This window comes from Pan paniscus, chromosome 6 (assembly GCF_029289425.2).
Source record: "Pan paniscus chromosome 6, NHGRI_mPanPan1-v2.0_pri, whole genome shotgun sequence".
In the NCBI taxonomy this organism is placed as follows: domain Eukaryota; kingdom Metazoa; phylum Chordata; class Mammalia; order Primates; family Hominidae; genus Pan; species Pan paniscus.
This window is the reverse complement of record NC_073255.2, coordinates 93,542,457-93,565,956: the sequence shown is the minus strand read 5'-3', so window position 1 is coordinate 93,565,956 and position 23,500 is coordinate 93,542,457. Positions and strand designations below refer to the sequence as shown.

General features: G+C 52.6%; 1 protein-coding gene and 1 long non-coding RNA gene across 2 annotated transcripts; one reads left to right on the top strand and one right to left on the bottom strand.

The window, feature by feature from the left end:
- Positions 1-1,598: 1,598 nt before the first annotated feature.
- SSC4D (scavenger receptor cysteine rich family member with 4 domains) lies at positions 1,599-21,812 on the bottom strand. Its single transcript, XM_034965392.3, has 11 exons — positions 21,660-21,812; positions 16,597-16,795; positions 13,279-13,314; positions 12,558-12,863; positions 10,992-11,069; positions 9,796-10,110; positions 7,530-7,607; positions 6,125-6,199; positions 5,698-6,009; positions 4,229-4,306; positions 1,599-2,641 (listed from the first exon to the last, which is right to left on the bottom strand). Exons 2-11 carry the CDS (start codon positions 16,727-16,729, stop codon positions 2,325-2,327), a joined length of 1,728 nt encoding a protein of 575 aa, XP_034821283.2. The 5' UTR covers positions 16,730-16,795; positions 21,660-21,812; the 3' UTR covers positions 1,599-2,324.
- Positions 9,937-23,271, top strand: LOC129398164 (uncharacterized). The gene is made up of 2 exons (XR_008625868.2): positions 9,937-10,075; positions 21,805-23,271. It is a non-coding gene; the product is annotated as an uncharacterized LOC129398164 (long non-coding RNA).
- Positions 23,272-23,500: the final 229 nt, after the last annotated feature.

Here is a 23,500-nt window from a genome sequence, read left to right as displayed (position 1 = left end):
TGAGATCATGCCATTGCACTCCAGCCTGGGCAACAAAAGTGAAACTGCATCTCAAAACAAACAAACAAACAAAAATTAGCCGGGTGTGGTGCCATGCACCTGTAGTCCCAGCTGTTTGGGAGGCTGAGGTGGAAGGATCGCTTCAGCCTGGGCAGAGGTTGTAGTGAACTAACATGGTATCACATCACTATACTCCAGCCTAGACAACAAAGTGAGACCCTGTCTTAAAAAAAAAAAGAAGCCAGGTGCAGTGGCTCACGCCTGTAATCCCAGCACTTTGGGAGGCCAAGGTGGGCAGATCACCTGAAGTTGGGCATTAAAAACCAGCCTGACCAACATGGAAAACTTCGTCTCTACTGAAAATACAAAATCAGCCAGGCATGGTGGCGCGTGCCTGTAATCCCAGCTACTCAGGAGACTGAGGCAGAAGAATCGCTTGAACCTGGGAGGTGGAGGTTGCGGTGAGGCGAGACTGTGCCATTGCACTCCAGCCTGGGCAAAAGAGTGAACTGTGTCTCAAAAAACAAAACAAAACAAAAAACCAAAACCGAAGAAAAAGAATTTTTTCTCAGCTGGGCACAGTGGCTCACACCTCTAATCACAGTACTTTGAAAGGCTGAGGCAGGAGGATCTCTTTAGACCAGAAGTTTGAGACCAGCCTGGGCAACAAAGCAAGATCGCATCTCTACAAGAAAAATTTTAAAACAGCTGGGCATGGTAGCATGCGCCTGTGGTCCTAGCTACTTGGGAGCCTGAGGTGGGAGGATTGATTGCATCCAGGAGTTCGAGGCTGCAGTGAGTTATGATAAGACCACTGCACTCCAGCCTGGGTGACAGAATAAGACTCGGTCTCTTAAAAAAAAAAAAAAAAACGGCCGGGTGCGGTGGCTCACGCCTGTAATCTCAGCACTTTGGGAGGCCGAGGCAGGCAGATCACCTGAGGTTGGGAGTTCAAAACCAGCCTGGCCAAAATGGTGAAACCCGGTCACTACTAAAAATACAAAAATTAGCCGGGTGTGGTAGCGCATGGCCAAAATGGTGAAACCCGGTCACTACTAAAAATACAAAAATTAGCCGGGTGTGGTAGCGCATGGCCAAAATGGTGAAACCCGGTCACTACTAAAAATACAAAAATTAGCCGGGTGTGGTAGCGCATGCCTGTAGTCCCAGCTACTCAGGAGGCTGAGGCAGGAGAATCACTTGAACCCAAGAGGCAAAGGTTGCAGTGAGCCGAGTTTGTGCCACTGCACTTGTCAGGGCAACAGAGTGAGACTCTGTCTTAAAAAAAAAAAATTTCTTCTCTCTTCTAGTGACTCCAACGCCTTGCTATGTGGCCTTGAGCAAGCCCCTTCCTTTTGCTGGACGTTGATTTCTATATATGTGAAAGGAGAGAGGAGTTGGGTTAAGGGACTCACTAGGGGCCATGTAGGCCTGACACTGTGACTCAGCATTTCCAGGATGCGATGGACCTGCTGAGAGCTCTTGGTTGATGCTTTTGAACCATCCTCCATTCCGAACCCTGTTTCCTCCCGAGAGCCCTGCCCAGAGTCTTTCCTGCTGCCACAGAGAATGCATTTGTGCTGAAACAGTGACTGCAGTTATAAGAGACGGGGGACAATGCTTTATTGACTTGGCACCTATGAACCGGTGGCTACAGGCCCCCAGGGTTCTTTGCTCCTGCAAAGTGGAGGCTCTGTGGTGGAGACGGCATAAATCAGAGATGCTGGTTCCAGCTGCAGGGAGGGGCCACTGTCCCTGCTTTGGCCCCTCCCCCAGTCCCCTTGTCCAGCCGAGCACCATCTGAGTTAGTCCAGGCCCTCGCGGAGCAGGGCAGGACAGGGACCCAGGTTCCTCTGCAGCCCCTGAGGGCCCAAGGTAGGAGCTGTAGGCCCCTCCTGCCTTCCCTCTTCTTGGGGATCCCAAGATGGGTTGGGGGAAGAGGAGATACCCCATTTAAAGAGCCCCTGAGCCTCCTGGATCTAGGTCAAGGAAGGCAGGGTCTGGTGCTATAAAAAGAGCCCCACCAAACAGAAGAGTTAGGAATCATCCTCTTCCCCTCGTTTTGGTTTTGGCTGAGCAAAACCACAGGAGCTTTCACTGAATTGGGCTCACAACAGTCGATGGCAGGCTGAGGTCACGCAGTAAGTGGACGGGGGTACAGCCAGGCTCCCCCAAGCAGGACTGCACTGTCTAGGTAGGCTCTCTCCCAGGCAAGGGAAGGAGGAGCAAAGTGAACTGTAGTCATCACAAGAGGAAGGCTTCCTGGAGGAGGAAGGGCAGGTCACAGCTCCCAGAAGAAGAGGTGGTCTGCAGAGCGGGCTGGGTCATGAAGGCTGGCACAGGACACTGGCATCCTCGCTGTGGTCACAGTTGTGGGCATCCCAGCGGATGTGAGAGCAGAGCAACAGAGCACTTTCTTCCCCACGGCACTTGACATTGTCCAGGAGAATGGGGCCTCGGCCTGGGCCAAAGTGAGCCTCGCCAGGGGCTGCGAGGGCCTGGCCACAGCCCAGCTGGCGGCACAGGACACCGGCTGCCCGCAGGTCCCAAGCATCATCACAGACAGTGCCCCACCGTTGCCCTAGGTAGAGCTCTACACGTCCCTCGCATCGGTGGGCTCCATTGACCAGACGTAGATGCCCTGTGGGGGGACAGGGCTGGGTTGGAAGGGGCTGGTCCATGCCAGGCCACTCCCAAGCTAGGTCAGGTTGGGAGTAAAGAGAGGTCTGAGACACTCTGAGCACTGCCCTAGGAGTCACTAGATGAAGGCAGACACATGAAATTAAAGTAAGATTGGCGCTGGCTGGGCACAATGGCTCACGCCTGTAATTCCAGCACTTTGGGAGGCCGAGGCAGGCGGATCACGAGATTAGGAGATCGAGACCATCCTGGCTAACAGGGTGAAACCCCGTCTCTACTAAAAATACAAAAAATTAGCTGGGTGTGGTGGCGGGTGCCTGTGGTCCCAGCTACTTGAGAGGCTGAGGCAGGAGTATGGCATGAACCCGGGAGGTGGAGCTTGCAGTGAGCCGAGATCGTGCCACTGCACTCCAGCCTGGGCGACAGAGTGAGACTCCACCTCAAAAAAACAAAAAAGAAGATTGGCGCTAGGTGCGGTGGCTCATGCCTGCAATCCCAGCACTTTGGGAGGCTGAGGAGGGAGGACTGCTTGTGCCCAGAAGCCGGACAGCAGCCTGGACAACATAGCAAGACCCTGTCTCTAAAAACAAAACAAAACAACAAAACAAAAATTAGCCGGGTGTGGTGGTGTGTGCCTTGTAGTCCCAGCTACTTGGGAGACTGAAGCAGGAGGATTGCTTGAGCCCAGGAGGTCAAGGCTTCAGTGGCCATGATTGTGCCACTGCATTCCAACCTGGATGACAGAGCAAGACTCTGTCTCAAACATACATAAGATGGGGCCAGGTGCAGTGGCTCATGCCTATAATCACACCACTTTGGGAAGCCAAGGCTGGCGGATCACTTGAGGTCAGGAGTTCGAGACCAGCCTGGCCAACATGGTGAAACCCTGTCTCTACTAAAAATACAAACGCACAAAATTAGCTGGGTGTGGTGGCACATGTCTATAATCCCACTTACTGGGGAGGCTGAGGCACGAGAATCACTTGAACCTGGGGGGTGGAGGTTGCGCCATTGCACTCCAGCCTGGGTGACAGAGCAAGACTCTATCTCAAAAAAATAAAATAACAAATAAATAAATAAGATGAGCATCAGTCCAGACCCATAGTCTCAGGACTGGGAGAAAGCGTGCAAATGTTTTTGAGTGATCCGCGACGTGTACTGGGTGCTTCATGTCTGCTCTCTCTCTAGTCCTCTGTTCATAATCCCAGTACCCCAGCCCCAGGCCGGCTGTTTGGAGACTCTGTTACATCCTATTGTGTCCCCTGAAGGTCATCACGGTCTCCCGCACCCCCCTGGGCTCCCAGAACTACATTCTGAATTTTTTCATTGCTCTGCTCAGGACAGGATCCTTACCCCTCATTCTGATCTCACCTCTAGAAATCTCCAGATTGCTGTAGTTTAAAGCTCACCTCCTTCTTTCTGGACACCATATTCCTACAAAGGAGGCCTGAGACCAACAAAAAGGACAAGACTTCCAGGTCCCGGTGTGAATCTGCTGAGCTTTATAACCTAGGCTGTGACCTCCCCCAATCCAGGTCCTTAAGACCCCGATGCCTCCACCCACTTTCAGGGGATTATGGGCACCTACCGTCCCTGGGCCGAGGAGTGGGCACCCGCGTGGTCTCAGAACCATCCTGCTGGACTTGCAGTCCCAGCTCCTCTGGGCCTGGTTCAGGAAGGACAGAGATAAAGAGGTGGCTCTCACAATGGGAAGCATGTTCCTTAGGGCCAGGTCCCCTCCTGCTCTCCCCAGGAAAGCCTGCCTGTCCTAGGGACAAAAAGGACTTCACAGGTTCCTGAAGAACTGCTCCCCTTGATCAGAAATGCGGGTTGTGTCACTGAGTGGGTGCAGTGGCTCACACCTGTAGTCCCAGCACTTTAAGAGGTCAAAGTAAGGCCGGGCATGGTGGCTCACACCTGTAATCCCAGCACTTTGGGAGGCCGAGGCGGGTGGATCACCTGAGGTCAGGAGTTCGTAGACCAGCCTGGCCAACATGGTGAAACCCCGTCTCTATTAAAAATACAAAAATTAGCCAGGCGTGGTGGCATGCACCTGTAGTCCCAGCTACTCGGGAGGCTGAGGCAGGAGAATTGCTTGAACCTGGGAGGCGGAGGTTGCAGCGAGCCACTGCACTTCAGCCTGGGTGACAGACTGAGACTCTGTGTCAAAAAAAAAAAAAAAAAAAGTCATGGTGAGAGGATTGCTTGAAGCCAGGAGTTCGAGAGTAGCCTGGGCAACACAGTGAGACCTCATCTCTAAAAAAAATTCAAAAATTAGCCAGGCACGGTGGCATGCCCCTTGTGGTCCCAGCTACTCTGGAGGTTGAGCGGAGTAGGATAGCTTCAGCCCAGGAGTTTAAGGCTGCAGTGAACTATGATCGTGCCACTGCAGCCCAGCCTGAGTGACAGAGCAAGACTCTGTCTCAAAAGAAAAAAAAAAAAAAGAAATAGGTGTTGTGCCTCTCCAAACCTTGGCCCCAAAACAGAACCCTCTGTGGCCAAAACTATGGGAAGTAGGGCCTACTAGCCCTGGGGCACCAAATGAGGGTGAAGATATCAATTCCCACAGCAATCAATGAATTTCACAGTGTTCTGCCAAACTGCAAACACCCCTTTCCATTGACTCCGCCCAAAGGACACACGCTAGCTCTGGTAAGGGTGATCCACTCTCTGCTTAATAGAGTTTTGCTGGGTCTAGATTTAGCCGGGAGCAAACGGCCCCACCCTTTACGGACTTGATGCCTTTCTCGAACTGGGATCGGCCTTAGCCCTGACCTTCGGACACCGCCCCTCACAGATACACCACGCGGCGCTCCCCAGGCCCCGCCCCATTTTCCACTGCAGAAGGCTCTCCGTTCCGGCCCCGCCCCGCCGCGCAGCGGCAGAGCGCGCGCACGGCGGGGCGGTGCCCCTCTGCGGAGTGCGCATGCTCCCCGGGCGGCAGTGCCGCAGAGAGGCCTCGCGCGTGGCGCCGCCCCGCCCCTCCCTCGCCGCAGTGCGCGGCCCCGCTGTCAGCCTCAGCTTCGCTGTCAGCCTCACCTTCGCTGTCAGCCTCACCTGCGCAGAGCGCTCCCGCGTCCTCGTGGTGGCCGCAGTTGTGCTGGCCCCAGCCCAGGTGGAAGCAGTCGCTCAGGCGAGCCTCGGTGCCGGCGCAGCCCACGTTGTCCAGCAGCACGGGGCCGCGGCCGTAGCCGAAGTGGCCCAGTCCCGTAGCGCCCAGCGCAGGCCCGCAGCCCGCTTCGCGGCAGGCCACGCGCGCGTCCGCAAAGTCCCAGTCATCGTCGCACACGGTGCCCCAGCCCCCGGCGTGCAACACCTCCACGCGGCCGCGGCACGGACCCGGGCCGCCCACCAGCCGCAGCCGCCCACCTGCGGGGCGCACAGGCCCGCGGCCAGAGGGGCTGGGCTGGGGCTGCCGGCTCCCGGGCAGAGCCCCAGCTCTACCCTTCCCCACCCCCCGCAGACCCAGGGCACCGCCACTTACTTTTCTTCCCCGCGGCCCAGGCGGCGGTGGTGAGCAGTGTCGTCTCCCGGGAAGGCGGGGGGCCAACTCCTGTAGCTGTGGAGACAGGGCATCTAGGGCGTTCGAAGGGGACGAGGAGGCCTTCTGTCCTGCAGCAGGGCACGGGGACGCCTACCAAGACCCCCAACCCTACCACACCCGTACCCCCACTCAGCTGCAACCCCAGAGTCACCACGTTGTCTGGCGCGCGTTGGGATCTCCGGGAAACTTGGTTGAATGAACCGAAAGCTAATTCTAGGTATTATCCTAACTTCAGGCCCAGGGATAGTTCCTATCCTAATTCCAATTGCACTGCTAACCTTGACTCAACCTTCATCTCAATCGACCCCCTCATAAGGTCTCTCAATTCCCAATCTCAGCATCATCCCATTGAAAAAAAAGTTTTTTTTAACTTCGAGACAGGGTCTTGTTCTGTCGCCCAGGCTGGAGTGCAGTGGTGCGATCATAGCTCACTGCAGCCTAGAACTCTTGGCCTCAAGTGATCCTCCTGCCTCGGTATTCCAAAGTGCTAGGACTGGTGCGACCCACCATGCCCAGCTAATTTTTTTTTTTTTTTTTTGATACAGAGTTTCGCTGTGTCTCGCCCAGACTGTGGTGCAGTGGCGCAATCTCGGCTCTTTGCAACCTCTGCCTGCCAGGCTTAAGCAATTCTCCTGCCTCAGCCTTCCAAGTAGCTGGGATTACAGGCGCCCGGCTAATTTTTGTATTTTTATTTATTTATTTTTAATTTTTGTATTTTTAGTAGGGATGGGATTTCACCATGTTCGCCAGGCTGGTCTTGAACTGCCAACATCAAGTGATCCACCTGCCTCAGCCTCCCAAAGTGCTGGGATTACAGGCGTGAGCTACTATGCCTGGCAATTTAAATATATGTATGTATAATATATATATATATAATATGTATTATATATGATATATAAATATATAAAATATGTGTATTATATATGATATATATTATATATAAGATATATATATAAGATTTATTTATTTATTTATTTATATTTAGAGACAGGGTCTAGCTACGTTGCCCAGGATGGTCTTTAACTGACCTCAACAGATCCTCCCGCCTGTTTCCCAAAGTGCTGGGATTATAGGAGTGAGCCACCGCCCACATCCCAAATTTTACTTCTGTGCTTTGAAGAAATCTCTTACTGCCTCCTCCCACCCCGCTGAAGTTTTCAGAGCTCTGAGTTTCATCATCCTTGCTCCGTCTGCTCATAATTGTCTCACCCACCTCTGCACCATCTGGCCAAAGCCCTGGCCTGTTAGCCAGGGCCCCCGCCTGTGAATCCAGAACATTCTTCCCAGTTCCCAGCCGCACCCACCATACCCCTACCATTCCCGCCTGGAGGGCTGAGCTCTTTACCGGACGGATCTGTCTGCCAAGCCCAGTCCTCTCTTGTGGCTGAGGATGGCAGTGCCGTGAGCGTTGGGGGACTCAGGCCTAGGGCAGGAGAGAAGGGGGCAGGGTCAGAGGCTGAGATTCTGGTCTCTGGTCAGCCATGGGCTGTCAGGGGAGGATAGGAGGGTCTGCCTGGAGGAGAGGATAGATGTTACTTCCAGGGCTGGCGGCCCAGCCGCAGCGGGGTTCCAAGGAGGCCTGTCCCCACTTTGATAGTGGTTGTAATTCACTTGTGCTGTGAGGTGTACACTTCAGTTTATACGGGGCTGTCAACAGACACGCTTTCATTTCTCTCCAATGTCCCATGTTCTCATCAGAAGTCCTCTGTGTCCAACAGACATGGAGTACAGAAGGCCTTGCCCATCAGGGAGGACCATACACAGGCCTGAGTTCTCATTATCCTCCTCTTTTCTTTTTTTTGAGATGGAGTTTCGCTCTTGTTACCCAGGCTGGAGTGCAATGGTGCGATCTCCGCTCACTGCCACCTCCGCCTCCCAGGTTCAAGCGATTCCCCTGCCTCAGCTTCCTGAGTAGCTGGGATTACAGGCGCCTGCCAGCACGCCTGGCTAATTTTTGTATTTTTTTTAGTAGAGATGGGGTTTCACCATGCTGGCTAGGCTGGTCTCAAACACCCGACCTCAGGCAATCCGCCCATCTCGGCCTCCCAAAGTGCTGGGATTATAGGCGTGAGCCACCGCGCCCAGCCCATTATCCCCCTCTTACAGAGAAAACAGGGCTAGCAGGGCAAGGGCCATGCCCAGGGTTAGCAGGGGCTCTGTCAGGGCTCACTGAGACAGACTTCTGCCCTCCTACAGCCCCCCTTAAAGTGAAAAAACAAAAAACAAAAAAACAACTAATCTCTTGAGTGGGGAATGGGGCAGGAGGGAGGACTCACTCGACTCAGGAGGTGGAGCTCAGACACCGGGCCAAACTGAGGACTAGCTAAAACAGGGATGGGGTGGGAGTGCCTCTCCATGAGATACGCCCACCCGTATGCCATGTCAGTTTACCATTGCCGTGGCAACACCTGGAGTTACCTTTCCATGGCAACGCAGACAACCCAAAAATTACCATTCTAGTTCTTAAAATATCTGCATAATCCACCCCCTAATTTGCATATACTTGAAAGTAAATAGAATTACGACTGCAGACCTGCCTCTCAGCTGCTACTGTGGGCACACTGCCTATGGGGTAGCCCTGCTCAGCAAGGAGCAGGACCTCTGCTGCTGCTGTGCACTGCCGCGTCAATGAAAGCTGCTAACACCAGCTGGCCCTTAAATTCTTTGCTGAGGGAAGCCAAAAACCCTCCTGGACTAAGCCTCGATTTGGGGGCTTGCCTGCCTTGCATTAACTGTGTGACCATGGGCAAGGCTCTGACTCTCTGGGCCTCAGCTTTCCCACCTATACACTGGGAATGTATAGCCCTTAGTTTGCTATGAGTTATGAGTTGTGGGCAACCACTTTATCTCTTACAGAGCAGAGTCCATCTGTGAAATAGCATTATTGGCCCTATTATTCCTCTTTGCTGAGAAACCCTCCCAAATTGGAGAGGGCCTAGGTGGGGAGAAAATACTATTATTAGAGCATCAGGATGACAGAGGGGTGTGCTAGGTAATGCTGTGAGCATCAGAGAATTCTGGAATATCTCTGGGGCAATTCTAGAGTGTTACTCCGAGTGTTATCCTAGAGTGTTACTCTAAAGTGGTCCAGGAACAGTACTTGCTGGAACATTCTGGAGGCATTCTTGGGATATTGCTATAGAATTCTCGAGTATTGGTGAAGCAATAGTACAGTTTTTTTGTTTGTTTGTTTTGAGACGGAGTCTGTCTCTGTCACCCTGGCTGGAGTGCAGTGGCGTGAGCTCGGCTCACTGCAACCTCCACCTCCTGGGTTCAAGCGATTCTCCTGCCTCAGCCTCCCGAGTCTCTGGGATTACAAGCATGCACCACCACGCCCGGCTAATTTTTGCCATGTTGGCCAGACTGGATTAGTGCAATATTGTTTCATAGCCATGGAGTGTACCACAAGGAGTTCTGGGATATTTGGAGGCACTTCTAGAACAGGACTGAGATAGAAGTAATTTTGGATGCTGCCTGGAGAGCTCTGGGGAGCATCAAGACAGCCAAAACACCCTCCCCATCCACCTCCCCACCGAAGCCTCCTCCTCCAGCATTACCACAGGGCCCCGCCCACCTGCCCCGGCCCCGCCCATCGCCCCTAGAGCCCGCACCTGCGCAGAGCGCGCCCGCGTCCTCGTGGTGGCCGCAGTTGTGCACACCCCAGCCCAGGCTCTGGCAGGCTGCCAGGCGGGGCTCGCCGCCTTCGCAGTGCACGTTGTCCAGCAGGATGTGTCCGGTGCCATAGCCGAAGAAGGCGTTGGTGGTGGCGGCCATGGCCGCCCCGCAGCCCAGCTGACGACAGACCACAGCGGCATCCGGCAGCCCCCAGTCGTCGTCACACACGGTGCCCCACAGGCCACTGTGCAGGATCTCCACTCGGCCCTGACACAGGTTCGCGCCCCCTACCAGGCGTACGCTGCCCTCACCTGGGGATGGGGGCGGGGGGCAGGGCGCATCTCCCACTGGCCTCTGCCCCCGTCCGCACCACAAGGGCAGCCCGGTGTCCCAGGACCTACAACCCATGGGCATCTGCTCACCCCGCTGCCCAGGGTACCGCCTCCTTGGTCCAGACTGGGGGTAGCTTGTGGGATCACAGTATCATTTCTGCCTAAAACCAACCCCCCTACCCTGCTCCCTGTCTCCTGGCAGCCTGGGACGTGCTGCCTTCTCATCTACTGCAAATGACATCCTCAAGATACAGCCCCACACCTCTTCCTCCAGGAAGCCTTCCCTGATCTCCTGAGGAACGGGACCCTCTTCCACCTCTGGACTTCCTTGCCTCTTTCACTGTCCCTCTTTTAGAGCACTTTTCATTTTCTTGTTCTAGTCATGATCATCATTCTTGGGCTCATCTGACCTTCCTGTGAGATTAAGCTCCAGTCTCACCGCCCATTCATTTTCTATTTTTTTTTTTTGAGACAGGGTCTCACTGTGTCCCCCAGGCTAGAGTACAGTGGCATGATCTTACTGCAACCTCTGCCTCCTGGGTTCAAGTGATCCCCCTGCCTCAGCCTCCCAAGTAGCTGGGACTACAGGAATGTGCCACCACGCCTGGCTAATTTTTGTATTTTTTGTAGAGACAGGGTTTCACCATGTTGGCCAGTCTGGTCTGGAGCTCCCAACCTCAAGTGATCCGCTGGCCTCGGCCTCCCAAAGTGCTGGGATTACAGGCGTGAGCCACCGTGCCCAGCCATTTTCTCTAACTTTACATCTTCAATTTGTAATCCCTGTCTTCCCACTGCCTAGGGTAGGGTGTGAGAGACTCCTCTCCCAAAACCCAGGTGGTGCCCACATTATGCTTACGTACTTTTTCCATTCGGCAGTGTCGTAGGAGGTGCTCTACTGGTTAACATCTTCCTTGTTGGGGGCTGCGTTGGCAAGAATTCTGGAAAGGAAGTGAAGTGGATACAGGGGTCTTTCTGTTCTCCATCCTCACACCACGGGGTGTTTAAGGGGCAGGAGGATGGACCCATAAGGTGCTTGCCGCCAGAGCCTCTGGCCACACAAAGAGTCACAGCCAGGAACACTGGGGTATGAGAGGAGAGGGTCCACACCAGAGTCCTGGACTCCTCTAAAGCACGGTTTTTGTTGTTGTTTTTTATTTTATTTTATTTTTTGAGATGGAGTCTTGCTCTGTCGCTCAGGCTGGAGTGCAATGGTGCAATCTCAGCTCGCTGCAACCTCCGCCTCCCTGGTTAAAGCAATTTGCCTGCCTCAGCCTCCTGAGTAGCTGGGATTACAGGTGCCTGCCACCATGCCCAGCTAATTTTTTTGTATTTTTAGTAGAGACAGGGTTTCACCATGTTGGTCAGGCTGGTCTTGAACTCCTGACCTCAGGTGATACACCTGCCTCGGCCTCCCAAAGTGCTGGAATTACAGGCATGAGCCACCGTGCCCAGCCTGAAGCACAGTTCTTAAAGCAGTTCACCTCCCTTGGGAACTGTTAGCGATGCAGATTCTCAGGCCCCATCCAGACCTGCAGAATCAGAAACTCTGGGATTGGGCCTCAATCTGTGTTTTCATGAGACCCCGTGATTTTCTTGAAAACTAGAAGCACTGCTCTCAGTTTCCGCTGCAGCTCTATGCCACGTGGAGCGCATGGCCAGTGTGACCCCAATAGTCGTTTTTTTCTTTGTTTTTTGAGACAGGATCTTGCTCTGTCACCCAGGCTGCAGTGCAGTGTCACAATCACGGCTCACTGCAGCCTTGACCCCCCCAGACTCCAGCGATCCTCCCTCCTCTGCCTCCCAAGTAGCTGGGACCCCCCCCAAAACCTTGCTAATTTTTCTGATTTTTCGTAGAGATAAGGTACTATGTTCCCAAGATGGTCTCAAACTCCTGGGCTCAAGCAATCTTGCCACCTTGGCCTCCCAAAGTGCTGGAGTTACTGGCATAAACCACCATGCCCGGCTGATTGTCTGGTTTTAAAATTAGGAGAGGGGAACCAGTGGGGTGACTTGCACCTGTAGTTCCAGCTACTGAGGCGGGAGAATCCCTTGAGTCCAGGAGTTTGAGGCTGCAGTGGGCTATGATCACACCACTGCACTCTGGTCGGGACCAAAGAGTGAGACCTCATCTCCAAAATCTCTAAAAAAAATTTTTTAAAGGGGGAGGGGCTCTGCTGGGACAATCAAAGCCTTACATGGAAGCAGTAGTGCTGGTTTTCTTTTGGTCCAAGGTCAGGGTCAGGCAATGACCCAGAAGAATCCCTGGGACCCAGGCTGGGGTTCTTCCCTGGCACCAGGCATTGTAGCCTCTGGCCTGATCTGCATGGAACAGCCTTACCTGTGGGAAGTCCCTTCATTTATCTAGCCTACAGCCCTGCTGCCTGCCACAGTCTGTCTGTCCCTCCAGGTCCCAGGGTTCCACTCACCATCACACAGGACAGCCACATCCTCGTAGTGAAAGCAATTGTGGACGCCCCAGCCGCGGCTGCCGCACTCGCTCAGCGCAGCTTCCTGCCCGCGGCACTCCACGTTGTCCAGCAGGATGGGGCCTCGGCCTTGGCCAAAGGCGAGGGGCCGTGGCACGGGCAGTGCCAGGCCACAGCCCAGCTGGCGACACACTACGTTGGCATCCACCACGTCCCAGTCGTCATCACAGACGCTGCCCCAGGAGCCACCGTGCATGACTTCCAGGCGGCCCCGGCAGCGGCTGGGGCCCCCCACCAGCCTCAGTTCTGTGAAGAGGGTGGAGCTGGCACCAGGGGGTCACTGAGTCCAACCTCCAGCATGCCCACTCCAGGATGTCCTTTTATTTTATTATTATTTTTTTTGGTAGAGACGGGGTCTCACTATGTTGCCAAGGCTGGTCTCAAACTCCTGGGCTCAAGTGATCCTCCTGCCTTGGCCTCCCAAAGCGCTAGGATCACAGACGTGCACTATGGGACCCAGCCAGGTTACCCGCTTTGCCATGAAGCCATGGGAACCTTGGGATCAATCCCTTCTGGAAAATGGGGAGACTACAGCTCCCCTGAGATGGGGGCATCTAGAGTCAAGGGAGGCTGGTTAGTCATCACCTCCTGTGGTTCCCTGTCTGAGGCTGGAGTCCTGGCGGACAGGTGAGGGTGAGGAAGGGCGGGGTGGGGCACCTACCTTGAAAGGGCAGTGGAGTGGGCTGTAGGGCGCTGGCTGAAACAGAGTGAGGAAGAGCATTGGCCCCTCTGCCCACACCATGGCTCCCTGGTCCCAGGAACACACCCCCCAACTCCCACAGTCCTCAACATTACCCCCGTCTTCTTGGACTTCAGTACCCCTGCTTTGCCAAAGCCCCATTGTCTCTTTCTCTGACTGTCCTGATTGGCTTCCCTGCCTCACCCCTCTCCTAGTGGTCCCTGGGCCAACCTAGAGAGATCTGCGGGTGTAAATCTGTAGATCTGCACATCTCAAACTAATGCTAAATCCCATAATGACCCCTGTTACCTACAGGAGTCTCAGCTCCTGAGCTTTCACTACAAAACCTTCTAGAATCTTCTAACCATTCTGACCAGCCTCGCCTTTTTTCTTTTCTTTTCTTTTTTTGAGACAAAGTCTCACTCTTGTCACCCAAGCTGGAGTGCAATGGCACGATCTCAGCTCACTGCAGCCTCTTCCTCTGGGGTTCAAGCGATTCTTCTGCCTCAGCCTCCCGAGTAGCTAGGATTACAGGTGCACACCACCAAGTCCAGCTAATTTTTGTATTTTTAGTAGAGGTGGGGTTTCGCCATGTTGGCCAGGCTGGTCTTGAACTCCTGACCTCAGGTAATCCACCCACTTTGGCCTGCTAAAGTGCTGGGATTATAGGTGTGAGCCAACACACCTAGGCAAGAGCTTTTTTCAATTCCCAGCTTGGAGCCCCTTCCTCTGGGAAGCCATCCTGGAGCCCTCAGCTAGAAGTGCTCTCTGTTTCCTCTGAATTCCTGGACACCACATACCCAGGCCTCTTTCAGGGCCTTCTCCGGTAATGTGGCCATGCCTGTCTCAACTCTGTGTCCCCAGACTCTCCGCTCAGAACCTGGTACTCAGCAGATGTTCAGTAGCTCCACCTTAAATGTGTAAATTGGCTTTGGGATTCATCATATTTCCCTCCCTAAAGATTTACCTAGATGAGTCCTTCTACTTCATTCTTCTTCTTCTTCTTTTTTTTTTTTTTTTTTTTTTAAGACAGTGTCTCAGTCTGTCACCCAGCCTGGAGTGCAGTGACATGATCATAGCTCACTGCACCCTCCAATACCTGAGTTCAATCCATCCTCCCGCCTCAGCCTCCAGAATAGCTGGGACAAGCTCCTGCCACCCTACCCAGCTATTTTTTTTTTTTTTTGAGACAGAGTCTTACTCCATTCAGGCTGGAGCACAGTGGCATGATCTCATCTCACTGCAGCCTCTGCCTCCTGGGTTCAAGTGATTCTCCCATCTCAGCCTCCCGAGTAATTGGGACTGCAGGCGCACACCGCCACACCCAGCTAATTTTTATATTTTTTAGGTAGAAATGGGGTCTCACCATGTTGGCCAGGCTAGTCTTGAACCCTTAACCTCAAGTGATCCGCCTGCCTCAGCCTCCCAAAGTGCTGGGATTACAGGCATGAGCCACTGCTCCTGGCCTAATTTTTAAATTTTTTGTAGAGACAGGGGTCTCACTTTGTTGCCCAGGCTGGTCTCGAACTCCTGGCCTCAAGTGATCCTCCCGTCTCAGCCTCCCAAAGTGCTAGAATTACAGGTGTGAGCCACCTTGCCTGGCCTTGAGTCTTTCTGCTTCAGCCATCATGTATGTCCTCATTGCTTTCTTTTTTTCTTTTTTGTTTTTCTTGAGACGGAATTTCGCTCTTGTTGCCCAGGCTGGAGTGCAATGGTGCCATCTTTGCTCACCGCAACCTCCCCCTCCTGGGTTCAAGCGATTCTCCTGCCTCAACCTCCCAAGTAGCTGGGATTACAGGCATACCACCATGCCTGGCTAATTTTGTATTTTTAGTAGAGATGGGGTTTCTGCATGTTGGTCAGGCTGGTCTCAAACTCCCGACCTCAGGTGATCCATCCACCTCAGCCTCCCAGAGTGCTGGGATTACAGCCGTGAGCCACTGCGCCCGGCCTTCATTGCTTTCTTTAGGCGAACTCAGTTAATCATTAGGATAATTTATAAGTTAGGCAGGATTTTACAGACAGGGCAACTTCAGGGTTAGTGAAATTAGACAACTTACTCAGGGCCACATAGCAAATCAAGGGTAGAGCTGAGAGACTACCCAGACAGCCACACTCTTCATCATGCAGTTCTGAGCACGATGCTTGAGAGTGGAGGTGGGAGAGGAAACAGGGAAGTGAAATTTGCCTACCAGGCAAAATGGAAAGCCGGAAAATAATTCCTCACTTGTGGTCCGAGTATGACAGTTCTGACACTTTCCTTATAACCACCCCCTGCAGCCTGTACTTGTGTACGCATTTTACTGATGAAGAAACTGAGACTCCACTTCTTTTTTTTTTTTTTTTTTTGAGACAGAGTCTCGCCCTGTCACTCAGGCTGGAGTGCAATGGCGCAATCTCAGCTCACTGCAACCTCCACCTCCTGGGTTCAAACAATTCTCCTGCCTCAGCCTCCTGAGTAGCTGGGATTACAGGCGCCCGCCACCATGCCCAGCTATGTTTTGTATTTTTAGTAGAGACGGGGTTTCACCATGTTGGCCAGGCTGGTCCTGAACTCCTGACCTCATGATCCGCCCTCCTCAGCCTCCCAAAGTGCTGGGATTACAGGCGACAGCCACCGTGCCTGGCTGATTCAACTTATTCTTATTTATTTATTTATCTTTATTTCTTTTTGAGACAGAGTCTCGCTCTGTCACCCAGGCTGGAGTGCAGTGGCGTGATCTTGGCTCACTGCAACCTCCACTTGCCAGGTTCAAGTGATTCTCCTGCCTCAGCCTCCTGAGTAGCTGGGATTACAGGTGCGTGCTGCCAAGCCTGGTTAATTTTTGTATTTTTAGTAGAGACGCGGGTTTCACCATGTTGGCCAGGCTGGTCTCAAACTCCTGATCTCAGGTGATCTTTCCGCCTTGGCCTCCCAAAGTACTGGGATTGCAGGTGTGAGTCACCGAGCCCGGCCTTCTTCTTATGTTTGGATAGTCCCTAGGTCATTTGATTTCATCTCTTTTACCAGCTGTCTTTCCAACAGCCATTGGTGAGCACACCCTCTTTCTCTCCTTCCCTGTGCCCAGTGTCCCCTAACTGCCCATTCCATGGGTGCGTTTACCTGTCACCTCCAGTACTGAGCCCTTCATTCCCCAAACTCAGACTCTTAGCTCTTTTGTCAACTCTGGGCAAAGGTCAGCATTGGAAAGAACAACAGGAACGAGCTCACTCACAACCCCCCTCCTACTATAAAGTTACAGCTCGGACAACTGAGATTCAGAAAGAGGAAGTGGCAAGGGCTAACAGGGGAGGACTCACCCAGTGGCAGGAGGAGAAGGAAAGACAGGGCTGGGGGGAGAAAGGGAGTGGCAGCACTCCCATCTCCCAACCTCCACCCCCAGCGCTTCTCATCCAGCTGGGGACCAATTAGCATCTCTGCTTCCTTGTGCATCTAGATGGTGAAGGGTGTTTCAGATGCTCCCATCAAGGCGCCAGGGAGAAGTCACAGTTGGAACATCTGAAATTAAAGATCCCAAATGTTGCTGGGCCTCCCAGCACTTTGGGAGGCCGAGGTGGGAGGATTGCTTGCACCCAGGGGTTCGAGATCAGCCTGGGCAACATAGTGAGACCCCATCTCTACAAAAAGTTTTTAAAAATGAGGCCGGGTGTGGTGGCTTATGCCTGTAATCCCAGCACTTTGGGAGGCTGAGGCAGGTGGATCGCTTGAACCCAGGAGATCGAGATATAGCCTGGGTAACATGGCGAAAACCTGTCTGTTACCAAAAAATACAAAAATTAGGCCAGCCGCGGTGGCTCATGCCTGTAATCCCAGCACTTTGGGAGGCTGAGGGAGGCAGATCACTTGAGGTCAGGAGTTCGAGACTAGCCTGGCCAACATGGTGAAACCCCGTCTGTACCAAAAATACAAACATTTGCCAGGTGTGGTGGAGTGCACCTGTAATCCCAGCTACTCGGGAAGCTGAGGCAGGAGAATCTCTTGAACCCGGGAGGTAGAAGTTGCAGTGAGCTGAGATCATGCCGCTGCACTCCAGCCTGGGTGACAGAGCAAGACTCTGCCTCAAAAAGAAAAAAATTAAATTTTAAAAATACAAAAATTAGTAGATTTTTTTTTTTCAGACAGAGTCTCGCTCTGTGGCCAGGCTGGAGTGTAATGGCACAATCTCGGCTCACTGCAACCTCCATCTCTCAGGTTCAAGTGATTCTCCTGCCTCAGCCTCCTGGGTAGCTGGGATTACAGGTGTGCATCACCACATCCAGCTAATTTTATATATATATGTATTTTCTTTCTTTCTTTCTTTCTTTCTTTCTTTCTTTTTTTTTTTTTTTGGTAGAGAGGGTGTTTCACCATATTGGCCAGGCTGGTTTCGAACTCCTGACCTTAAGGGATCCACCCACCTTGGCCTCCCAAAGTGCTGAAATTACAGGCGTGAGCCACCGTGCTGGCCCAGAACATTTCTTTTTTATGAGTCGGGTATGGTGACACATGTCTGTAGCCGCAGCTAATGGGGAGGCTGAGGTAGGAGGATCACTTGCACCAAGGCTGCAGGAAAAAGAAAAAAGTTCGAAGTGTTTACTTCCTAGAGGGGTCAGCTTCAGGGGAAAATGACATTTCCACTTGCCTTTGGCATTCTGAGTGGAGACAACGGCAGAGGCAAAAGCTGGGAGGTGAGAAAGATGCTGCTTGGATGGAAACGCATGAGGAGTCGGTCATGGCTGTAGCTGAGGATGTGTGAAGAGGGCAAATGGTGGGAGAAGGGGTTGGCAGGGTTGGCTCGGCCCAAACCATGACCAGCCCAAGGACTCAGAGATTATCCTCCAGGGCTGCACATTTGATTTTGTTTTCTTTCTTTCCTTCCTTCCTTCTGTCCCTCCTTCCCTCCCTCTCTCCCTTTCTTGCCTCCCTCCCTTTCTTTCCTTCCTTCCTTCCTTCTTCCTTTCCTTTCCTTTCTTTTCTTTTCTTTCTTTGATGGAGTCTCGCTCTGTTGTCCAGGCTAGAATGCAATGGTGTGATCTCAGTTCACTGCAAACTCTGCCTCCCGGGTTCAAACGATTCTCCTGCCTCAGCCTCCTGAGTAGCTGGGATTACAGGCACCCGCCACCACGCCCGGCTCATTTTTTGTAGAGATGGGTTTTCGCCATGTTGGCCAGGCTGGTCTTGAACTCCTGACCTCAGGTGATCCACGCGCCTCAGCCTCCCAAAGTGCTGGGATTACAGGCATGAGCCACCGCACCTGGTCTGTGCATTCGAAATATAGTATTGGTGCCACGGACAGCAACCCACTTAATTTGGGAGGATATAGATACTCATGTATTGTTTTATTTTCAATAATTCTTTTTAAATTGTACAATGCCTTCTAAAAAGGACTCTGGTTTTCCGTTTATCAGAACAATATAAAGTCTCCCTTTCAAATTAATTAGTTAATTTTTTTTACTTTAAAGAATTTTTTTATTTTTTATTTTTTACAGATAGGGTCTCACTCTGTCACCCAGGGTGCAGTGCAGTGGCATGATCATGGCTCACTGCAACCTCCCTATCCTGGGCTCAAAGGATCCTCCTGTCTCAGCCTCCTGAGGAGCTGGAACTGCAGGCTCGCACCACCACACCCAGCTAATTATTTTTCTTTTTTTCTTTTTAGTAGAGATGGGCTCTCGTGCTGTGTTACTCAGGCTGGTCTCAAACTCCTGGCCTCAAGTGATCCTCCTGTCTTGCACTTTTTTTGTTTTTAATACCCCAATCCTAAATCAGAAAAAAAAAAAAAATCTTCAAGGCCTTTCCACCCAAAATGGGCCGAACATTGTAAGCAGCGTTTACTCTCTCAGACCTTCCTTCACTTTTTCTATGTATTTGTGTGTCATGGTAACTATGATTTACTTAATATTTTTCTCATTTTATTGGCACATTTCTTCTGATTTAAATTATTTATTTATTTATTTATTTATTTTTGGAGACAGAGCCTCCCTCTGTCACCCAGGCTGTAGTGCAGTGGCCTGATCTCAGCTCACTGCAACCTCCGCCTCCTGGGTTCAAGCAATTCTTCTGCCTCAGCCTCCCGAGTAGCTGGGATTACTGGCATGTGCCACCATACTCGGCTAATTTTTGTATGTTCAGTAGAGACGGGGTTTCCCCATGTTGACCTGGCTGGTCTGGAACTCCTGACCTCAAGTGATACACCCGCCTCGGTCTCCCAAAGTGCTGGAATTACAGGTGTGAGCCACCAGGCTTGGCCCTGATTTAAATTAACTCTAGGCCAAGTGTGGCAGCTTACTCCTGTGAGCACTTTGGGAAGCTGAGGCGGGAGGATCTCTTTTTTTTTTTGAGACAGAGTCTCGCCTTGTCGCCCAGGCTGGAGTGCAGTGGCACAATCTTGGCTCACTGCACCCTCCATCTTCCAGGTTCAAGCGATTCTCCTGCCCCAGCCTCCTGAGTAGCTGGGATTACAGGTGGGTATCACCACGCCCAGCTAATTGAGGGAGTATCTCTTGAGCCCAGGATTTCAAGACCAGCCTAGGCCACATAGTGAGACCCCATCTCTACAAAACTAAAAAACAATTAGCTGGGCATGGTGGTGCATGCCTGTAATCCCAGTGCTTTGGGAGGCTAAGGCAGGAGGATCACTTGAGCCCAGGAGTTCAAGGCTGCAGTGAGCCATGATCATGCCACTGCACTCCAACTTGAATGACAGAGTAAGACCCTGTCTCTAACTAAAAAGAAAAAAAAAGTGCATAAACCATGAGCTTAGAGCTCAAAGGGCATTCACACCATGTAACCAGTGTCCCAGAAGCCTCTCTCACGTCCCCTTTTCTTGCAGACTTTTAGCAAGGGTCTGATGCATTGTGTGGACTGTGGACTTGTTGGTTGGGGAGAGATGGGAAGCTGGTTTAGAGGCTGATGCAGTTGTCCAGACTCCAGGCCATAGGAGGCAGAGAGGAAGGAGAGATGCGAAGGATATGTGGGAGACTGAACTGGCAGGACTGGGCTACTCTTGGTGTTGGGGGTCAGGGAGCTAGGAGCATCCATTTGGCTCCCAGCCACCCTGATGGGGACTTTGTAGGAGGCGGTGGTGGAGAGGATGGTTCTGTTTGGGCTACACTGAGAGTGGGACTGGGGGACATGGGTGCTTGTCCCAGAGGGAGCTCCCCACCGTCCCTCCAACCCCCTCCTCTCTCTGGCTTTACCTGTGCCCTGGTGTACAAAGTCTGATTGGGGAGAAGATGAAAGCCTATCTGGATGCGGACACAGGGATTTCAACACCCCATTCATGGGGCCCAGGACAGCCCCCAGTGGAATAATCACCTTTTGTCCTCCTTCTGCCTGGACTGGGGACAGCTGGGAGATGGGAGCTGAGAACCATGAGGAGGGGGAAAGACATAGTCCAGTCTTTGCTTGTTGTGGGGGGGCACATAGTTATCTTGGCCTCCTTTTGCCTCCTGGCCTCAGTGCCACCCACTTCTCAGGCTGCTGGGATACTGGCCCCCCAGGCCAGATCAGCCCCCACCCTGGGGACAGGCAACTTCCAGAGACCCTGCCAGGAATCCTCAGCTTCCCCACCTCTATCCCCTGCCACCTCAGCCCAGGCGTGAGGGAGAAGGACCCCCGATCCTGATCCCCCCAGATTTCAAATCCCAGGTGACCCCAGAGCCCTCCGCCAAGCCTGCCTCCTACCCTCCCAGCTCCAAGGTGGGCCCCTCCAGTCTGCTCCTGCTTCACGCCCAAGGGAACACTGGCAAGACAAGGCTTCATCCCTCCCTGTCCTTGGTGATTAGGGCTCTTGAAAGCCCTCCCATCCCTTCATATCCCTTTCTGAGTCCATCTGTTGCCTACATTTTCTACAGTACAGCCGGCAGCCTAACACAGCGGTTCATATTGCAGCATCAGCTCCACCATCTCCTAGCTGTATGACCTTCACCTTGCAAAGCCTCACTGTTCTCATCTGTAAAATGGCTTTCGTGATCCACTTACCCCTTATCATTTTTGCCAAGTTCAATGAGCAAATGTTTTCACAAGGCTTAGCCCAGTGTCTGGCCCACTCTAGGTGTGGTGGCTATTGTTATCATTACTGTTTCTCCATCGAGACTGCAGACCCTTGAGGGTGGAAACCAGATCTCATTCAGTGGTTGCACTTGGCACAGGGTGGATACTCAGGAAATGTTTGTTGAGTGACTGAATCAAGGTGATGGCTACAGAATCATAGAAAACAGCAGCCAGAAGGGGCTTGGGAGATTAACAAGGACAATTTCCCATCTGACCAGTGGGAAATGGTTGCCTCTCTCCCTCTCTCTCTCTCTCTGTCTCACACACACACACACGCATGCACACGCACACACGCACAAACACTCCAGCAAAAGCGAAGGATTCATACCTGGGGGAATGTTCTGGGCTCTTTCTGTCCCTTCTTCTACAGTCAATCCAAGATCGAATCACTTTGTCTGCCCCTGGAAGTTTAGGAGGAGGAAGGATCTTCCAAATGGAAATCAACACAGGCGTTTCTTCTTTTCTTTCCACAGCTGGAAGGTGAGCAGAGGCAAAGTCCCTGTCCATGGAGCTGGCTGGTGGCCCCAGCCCGTCCCCATCCGACCTTAGGGACAGCGAGAAGCAAAGGGGAGTGGAGGTGGCCGGCACCAGCTGGAGCAGCCCCAGGAAAAGGGCACCCAGGTGGAGGCGGAGCTATGTGGGTGGGGGAGGAATGGACTCTCAAGGCCAGGCAGCCCCTCCTCCCCCCACAGCCCCCCCACCCCAGGGTTCAGGTTTCAGAAAGGCCTGGATAGGTCTCCACCCCTTTGGAGGGCAGCCAAGCATCCTGATCTTTGGAGGTAGCCCTGATCCAGCCCAGGAGTCCCGCCTGATGATGTCCTGACCCACATCTCAGCTGAGGGTTTGGAAATGGTCCCAGGAGCCACAGTGTATGGAGTGGGTTTCCCACATAGACAGGACCTCACAACCTCACTCGGGGGCTTCTGATTTTGCCTTCTTTTTTTTTCTTTTTTCTTTTTTTTCAGACAGAGTTTCTCTCTGTCACCCAGGCTGCTGGAGTGCAATGGCACGATTTCGGCTCCCTGCATCCTCCGCCTCCCAGGCTCAATCAATTCTCGTGCCTCAGCGCCCGAGTACCTGGGATTACAGGCATGCACCACCATGCCAGGCTAATTTTGTATTTTTAGTAGAGACTGGGTTTCTCCGTGTTGGCCAGGATGGCCTTGAAATCCTGACCTCAAGGGATCCGCCTGCCTCGGCCTCCCAAAGTGCTGGGTTTACAGGTGTGAGCCACCACACCCAGCCTAATTTTGCCTTCTTGTGTAGTTCCTTTTTTTTTTTTGAGATGGAGTTTCGCTCTTGTTGCCCAGGCTGGAGTACAATGGTGTGATCTCGGCTCACAGCAACATCCGTCTCCCCGGGTTCAAGGGATTCTCCTGCCTCAGCCTTCCAAAGTGTTGGGATTACAGGCATGAGCCACTGCACCTGGCCAAAAAAAAAAATGTTGAGAAGCTCCTGAGGATCAAACAAATTGGGGACCAGTCCCAGCTTTTTATGGTGAGGCTGGGAAGACTGAGGCCAAGGAAGGAAAACAGGTGGCATGAGTGTGGGCCCGGCAGGACTTAATTTCCTGACTCCTGGTCATGATGCTGTTTCCTATTTCTTGGAAAAAGAAAGTACTAGATGTACCAGGCGAGGTGGCTCATACCTGTAATCCCAGCACTTTGGGAGGCTGAGGTGGGCAGATCACTTGAGGTCAGGAGTTCGAGACCAGCCTGGCTGACATGGTGAAACCCCGTCTCTACTAAAAATACAAAAATTAGTCAGGTGTGGTGGCGGGTGCCTGTAATCCTAGCTACTCGAGAGGCTGAGGTGGGAGAATCGCCTGAACCCGGGAGGTGGAGGTTGCAGTGAGCTGAGATCGCGCCACTGCACTCCAGCCTGGGCAACAGAGCAAGACTCCATCCAAAAAAAAAAAAAAAAGAAAAAAGAAAAGAAAAGAAAATACTTGATGGAAGGCTGCCATCACCATGCTGCAAAATCTCCACGCCCCTGCTGCCCGCACCTGTCCTTCCTCCCTCCCTCCTCCCCTGGCCTGGGGAAGCCCCTTCCCTGAAGTCCAGATTCCATTCCTTCCGTCATCTCAGGGACCTCTTTCCCTCCATCTGCACATCTATCTGTCTTCCACGTTCAGCTGCTCCTTCCCAATCAGATTTTTCGGTTTCTAAG

Excerpts from the sequence above, each read along its gene's own strand:
- SSC4D (XM_034965392.3), bottom strand. The coding sequence starts at position 16,729 with ATGCACAAGGAAGCAGAGATGCTAATTGGTCCCCAGCTGGATGAGAAG. Across the intron at positions 12,864-13,278 it reads CACTCCACTGCCCTTTCAAG|AACTGAGGCTGGTGGGGGGC; the intron begins GTAGGTGCCCCA and ends CCCTCTTCACAG. Across the intron at positions 2,642-4,228 it reads CACTCCTCGGCCCAGGGACG|GGCATCTACGTCTGGTCAAT; the intron begins GTAGGTGCCCAT and ends GTCCCCCCACAG.